The sequence below is a fragment of the Echinops telfairi genome, unplaced genomic scaffold, assembly GCF_000313985.2.
Source record: "Echinops telfairi isolate 266 unplaced genomic scaffold, ASM31398v2 ScPeMD7_23;HRSCAF=83, whole genome shotgun sequence".
NCBI classification, from domain to species: domain Eukaryota; kingdom Metazoa; phylum Chordata; class Mammalia; order Afrosoricida; family Tenrecidae; genus Echinops; species Echinops telfairi.
Genome location: NW_022103920.1, coordinates 61162649 through 61169039, shown reverse-complemented (window position 1 = coordinate 61169039; position 6391 = coordinate 61162649). Strand labels below are relative to the sequence as shown.

General features: G+C 39.7%; 1 protein-coding gene and 1 pseudogene across 4 annotated transcripts in view; one reads left to right on the top strand and one right to left on the bottom strand.

The window, feature by feature from the left end:
- Nucleotides 1-6391, bottom strand: part of PPP1R9A (protein phosphatase 1 regulatory subunit 9A) — a 337964-nt gene that overhangs the window by 116144 nt on the left and 215429 nt on the right. For all 4 annotated transcript variants that reach the window (XM_045288700.1, XM_045288701.1, XM_045288702.1 and 1 more), the window contains exon 5: nucleotides 560-664. In XM_045288700.1, coding sequence (XP_045144635.1) covers nucleotides 560-664 — 105 coding nt within the window. The remainder of the gene's footprint in view (nucleotides 1-559; nucleotides 665-6391) is intronic.
- On the top strand, nucleotides 3584-5806 carry LOC105978598 (annotated as a pseudogene).

Here is a 6391-nt window from a genome sequence, read left to right as displayed (position 1 = left end):
AGGTGACCTCCTCCCTGGGGGACGGACAACAGAAAAGTGGGTAAACGGAGATGTCAGACAGTGCAAGATATGACAAAATAATAATTTATAAATTATCAAGGGCTCATGAGGGAGGGGGGAGCAGGGAGGGAGGGGAAAAATGAGGATCTAATGCGGGGGGCTTAAGTGGAGAGGAAATGTTTTGAGAATGATGATGATGTGTTTTACACAATGGATGGATGGATGTATTGTGATAAGAGTTGTATGAGCCCCAACAAAATGATTTAAGAAAGAAAGAAAAAATAAATAAGTAAGTAAGTAAATAACCTCTCCTTTGTGGTAGAACTTTTACAAACCAATAAGGATTATCATTGCACAATAATGTGAACACCTGAACAAGGTAAAATGGCAACTTTTATGCTGCTAACTTCTTCCTACATTTTTAAAAACAAACAGCAAGTTTTTGACACTTAGATGAAAATTATTAGTGATTACATAGATTGATAAGTATATTGATAATAAAACTAAATTCAACTAAATATGAAAAACAAGTAGTGCATATGTGATGCATCTTATTTACCTGACATTGCCCTTGGTGTTTCTGAGAACTGTAGCCGCAAAATTCTGTGTAACACCCACCAAGCTGATTCCATCCACTTCCACAATCTGGTCATTGACTTGGATTCTTTTGAAGGAAAAATAAATAAATAAAATGTATTCACAGTTAATTTTTATGAAAATACTGTATCATGCCCAATCACTTTAAAGGATTCATCATGCATATACCCAAAGTCATATTCTTAATTGTTCTGAAAGATGGTTTTTGAGGGAGAAAATTGATATTAAATAGGCAAATTCAGTTTACCAAGTATCCATGTTTTTCTTGCAAAGAATTAATGGCTGTTAATTTATGGCATAATCTGTCATTAATACAATAAATAAAACATAACAGATCAAGTTGAGATACCTGTCAGCCTTCATTACCAGTTCCTCGTCACAAGTCTTCTTCCCAATACTATCACCAGGAACTACAGAAAATAAATCCTTCCTATTCACACTGCATGCTTTAAATATGTAATACTTATAAATATAGTAATATCGATAAACATAGGTACACAGTCATGCACCACATAACATCTGTTCAGGAAATGTATGAGTGCATAGAGGTCTATGGTTCCAATTCCCATAAAGTTTCTTATTTTAAAAATTTGAGGTATGTATAATATCTCAAATGGTTCATAATAAAAAATGAGCACTACTTTGTAATGCACATCTAAACATTATTATTGCTATACTATTATGTTAAGGATGTTTTAATGTATCTGGAAGTGAAGTGGTTCTTTAATATTTGGATGCATAGAAAGAGATAATTAAAAACTAACAAACACTTGAAGAACAATCATTAGATATAAACTATACCTAGTTGTTTCAAATTAATACAAATTGGACTAAAAGACAGATTTAGCAGGACAGGTGAGGAGATAGTCATAAAGGTCAGCGGACAGACCTGGAACTACCCTGTTTCCCCGAAAATAAGACAGTGTCGTATATTAATTTTTGCCCCCAAAGATGCGCTAGGTCTTATTTTCAGGAGATATCTTATTTTTCCATAAAGAAGAATACGGTATACATTTATTGTTTATTGGTTTATTAAGAGACCCTGTACTTCCTGTCTGCTCCGGCTGTGCTGTGGCCAACAGTGAGCTGCACGGAGGCGCCCACCGCTACAGTCCAGAGTTACAATTGCTTCGGCGGGGCTTATTTTCAGGGAGGTCTTATTTTCAGGGGGATGCCTTATATTTCAGTGAGAGGCAAAACTGTAAGTAGGTCTTATTTTCAGGTAAACAGGATATGTATGCTTTTTTTGGGGGGGTTGCAAATTAATTATGTTTAGTTTTTCCCCTATTTATTCAATCTTTTGTTTTCTTTTCGTTTTGTCTCTGTTATTGTTGCTTGCCTACCTAGATGACAGGCATGGGAAGCAAGTCCGAGGAGAAAGCAACAGGAGCAAAGGTTCTGGAGGGACTTGGGGGGAGGAACTGGGGGGAAGAGAGCAGTAAGCAACCTACTCCATAGACGGGAACAACTAGGGAATTCAAAGCAATGATGAGAAGTGCGTAGAGATACTGGGGGTGTTGAAGCAAAAGCAATCTAGCTGAGAGGAATGACTAAGAGCAGAAGAAGGGGGAGCTTGATGGTGGGACAGGAGGAAGGTGAAAGGAAACAGAGGAAGGATCTAGGAAGCAAAGCAATGGATAGAGGTATAAGCATAATGTGTACATATGTAAATACATTAATCCATAAAAATAGGGGTATTGGCCTTTGTACATATATCTATATGGCAAGACACTGAGGTAGTGGACAGACTTTGGGCCTCTGCTCGAGCTCTCCCTCAATGCAAGAACACTTTGTTCTAACAACCTGGTATTCTGTGATGATCACCCTCCTGGCACGATCACTGAAGAAAAAAATGGGTGCACAAGCAAATGTGATAAAGGCTATCAAAAATATATAGCATCTGGGATTGCAAAGGCTTGAAATCAAAGCAGCGACCATCTAGCAAGGAAGCATCAAGCCCACAAGGAAGAAGCACACCAGCCTGTGTGATCATGAAGCATCAGTGGGTTCAGGCAGCAGGTATCAGAAGACTCAAAACAAACAAACAAAACACATATTGTTGAGAACAGGGGGCTCGGAGCAGAGACCCCAAACCCATCTCTAGACAAGGGGACATCTCCTCACAGAAGGGTCAGAAGGAAGAGATGAGTCAACCAGAACACAGTATAGTTCCAATAAAACACACAATATCCCTCTGGTTCCTTGAGGCGTCCTCACTCCCACTGTTACAGCCCAGTCCTGCCTTTCTCTTCAGGCTAGACCGGAGCATGTGCAATGTACAGAGAAGAGCGCACAACACACGGAATCCAGGTCAGATAAGCCCCCCAGGAACAGAAATGGGAGTAGCGGCAGCAGAAGGGTGAGGAAAGGAGGGGAGGAAAGGGGAACCGATCGCATGAATCAACACATAACCACACACACACATAGGGGGAGGAACAACAGAAACCATGGGGGAAGGGAGACACTGGTCAGTGTAAGATATGAAAATAATGATCATTTATGGTTTATTAAGAGGTCAACAAGGGGAGGAGGAGGAAAAAAAGAGGAGCTGATACCAAGGGATCAAATAGAAAGTAAATGTTTACAAAATAAAAATGGCAACACATGTACACATATCCTTGATATAACTGATGCATGGGTTGTTATGAGAGCTCTAAGCCCCAATAAAATGATCTTTAAAAATAAATAAATAAAAGACAGATTTAGGAACAAAACTCATCTGTAATACAGAAAGTGCCTGTAAAGAATCTGTGTTCACACAACATCAAACACATATAGATCCTGTTCCACAGAATATGGAGTAGACATTAAGTGTAGCAGGACTATAGAGAGAGATACACAAGCATTCGTGTGTGCCTTAGTGTGTATATGTCTAAGAACAATATACTACAGTATTAATCTTGCTGAGTACAGAAAACTGCTAAATTCACATACATTATATTTTACATATACCATTTTATATTCTTCAAAATATGATACTTCAAACATGGAGAAAGGTAAAATGAACATGATAATAAGTAATCATGTACCTAATATTCAGTTCTACCAAATTTTAACACTGTGCAATGTTTCAATTTGAAATTTGTATAAAGAAATACATTCCAGGGAAACTACTGAAGCCTCTTGGTTATTTGCTGCTAATACTATTTCCCAGCTGTAATCATCACAGTAATTTCTGTGTTTAGTATTTCTCCTGATTTTCTGAAATAGAAATAATATACATGCATTTATAGGCTTATACGAATATATTTTCCATGCTTTCAAAATTGAGTAGTGTGTGTCTCTATCCGCAAGTGAGCCTGTTATGTTTGAGATTTATTCAAGGTCATAAAATTCTATTCTATCTTATTTTCTTATAACTGTGCAGTATCTCTTATAAAAAAACAGTGTTTTCATTAACTTACAGATGGACAACTGTGCGGTTATCAATTTCAGCTAGTATAAACACTATTACAATAAGCGATTTCATACATCACTCTCTATGCACATGAAAGTTTCTCAGAGATTTGGAATGAGTCCACCCAGAGGTGACCACACCAAAGGCCTGCAGACTTCCTCCACCAGGATCAGCCGGTGAAAGATCCGGAGGCTCAGTTCTGCGCTGACACACTTGGGTTAGCAAAAGATGGGGCTCAGTGCACGGTAACTTACCGAAGATGGACGCAAGGAGAAAAGCGTTAAACTTCTGAAATAATTCATTTTAAATAGACTCTATTTTTAAAAGCCAAACTAAAGCACGAATTGTAAAGGTCTTCCAACAACAAAAAGCAAGGGTGAAGGTTGAATCAACCAAAAGAAAGGACAGTCATGGTCATATTTTCATTAAGTGAAATGATGAAAAGGCACGTCTAATCAGGTAAGAACTTTTGGGAGGGTAGGAATTTTAAGGAAAGGCAACGTTCTAAGAAGAGTTAGAAAAGTGGCTGAATAGGGACTAGAAATTTTTGAAGGCAATTTTTGAAAAAGCTACTCTGGATAATAGACTACGAATAAATCTTTGGAAGGACAGAAAAATACAGGTTTTTAACGTTATCGAGAGACAGATTGAGCCGAGGTAAAAGGAAACTAGAGTGATGAGTGCTTCCGTGCCTAAAGGTAAAGAAAGAACTTCCAGCAAGGTGAAAAAGTTTCTGAAAATAGGTATTCTTGCCCAGTGTGATTTAGATAAGAGGAGGTAAAATAACTGAAATTTAAGAAACATTTCAGAAAAAAACTATATAGCAAAAATGCTGGAAAAACATAAGGACAGAAAATAATAAGCTTGCTTCAATTCCTCGATTCACTCAGTCAGTAATTCAGCAAGAGTACAAAGATGGAGAGTTAGAGGACACAAATTAGTGTGAGGTAGGGTCCTTGTTTTGAATAACATGCAAATGAGCATCCCTACACATATGCAGATGCATCAACACGTACTGATACACAGTCATAAAAACCTGATTAAAAATGGCAAGCTGGGACAGAAACAACGATGCCCTTTCACTGGCTCAGCAACCTGACCAGGACTGCTGTCTCCTCCCTAGAAAGGGAGGCCGGAAGCATTCAGTGTATCTAAGAAACAAGGGGAAGGCGTGCAGGGATGACAGCTCTTCTAAGAAAAAGTGAATGCAGGCCAGGAGCGGCCACAGCAGAGTCGGGCGAAACCGCTCTTTCGAAAGCTGAAGGAACAATCGCCCTCTAGGCCAGACACACCTTGGAAGCGGAGTCAGGACTTTCCACTACGCTCTTGACCTGGGTCTGTGCTACTTGGTTTTACATGAAGCTGCCTTTCGCCTACCGAGAAGACTTGCACTCAGAGTTTGACCAACAGTCTGGAAGAAGGTGCCCCCTGTGTCTAGACCTTATTCTTTTATCGATTTTTATACCTACATGCAAAAACAAAAAAAACTCTACATTGACAGCTGTGCTTGGGGAAACCTGGGCCCATCAACACTGAATTGCAAGAGGTGCAGAGGATCATGGTGGCCAAGACTGAAGAAGTGATACAGCGGGAGAAGCACTCTCAGCATGGGATTCAAAGGCTAACAATTCGTCCAGTCTGCCTAAGACATACCGCCAGGCTGTGAAGAACTTGAACATACGTTCCACTTATGCCAACCTGGCAGCAGTTGCTCTATTCTTCACCATGCTAACTGTATGTGATTCTGGCGGCTGTGAGCTGGTGAATCAAGAGAACCGAGAACCCAACACGTGTATGTTTTCAGGAAGCTGAGCCCATGGGGATGTGTACTAGAATCCACAGTAGAACCCAAGTGGAACTTCTGCCTCTAAAGACCTTGCAGGAAAAGATGTGTCCTGAAAATGAAAGGCCCATCTCACTGAACAAAGCTTAGTCCTGTATAAAAATCTCCCCTGGGGGCAAAGGCTTTCTCTGGGTGCTAAGCCATGGATGCTGGGCAACAGTAGATTGTTGCATTTTGTGTTTGCCCTCCCAGTGTTTGATGTTTTATAAACAGAAGTGACTGGGGCATTCTTCCTCTGTAAAGGAGCCATCAGTGACGTTGCCTTAACCAAACTGTGCAAGGAAGATTCGGAAATTCCTTCAAAGAAGTCAGCATGATGGAATGTTTTTGATTCTAATCAACATTCCTTTTGTTGGTGTGTTAGTCTGGCACATTGGAGAAACAAACCCACAGAAACTCATATGTATAAGAGAGAATTTTATATAAAGGGCAAGTGTACATTAAAAAAGGGAGTGACCAAGGGCAAGGCAACCGCGAGGAACTACCGAAACCAGAATGAAGGCTGAACATGGTATTGGGACAGGAGGAAAGCGTAAAGAAATAGAGGAAAGAAG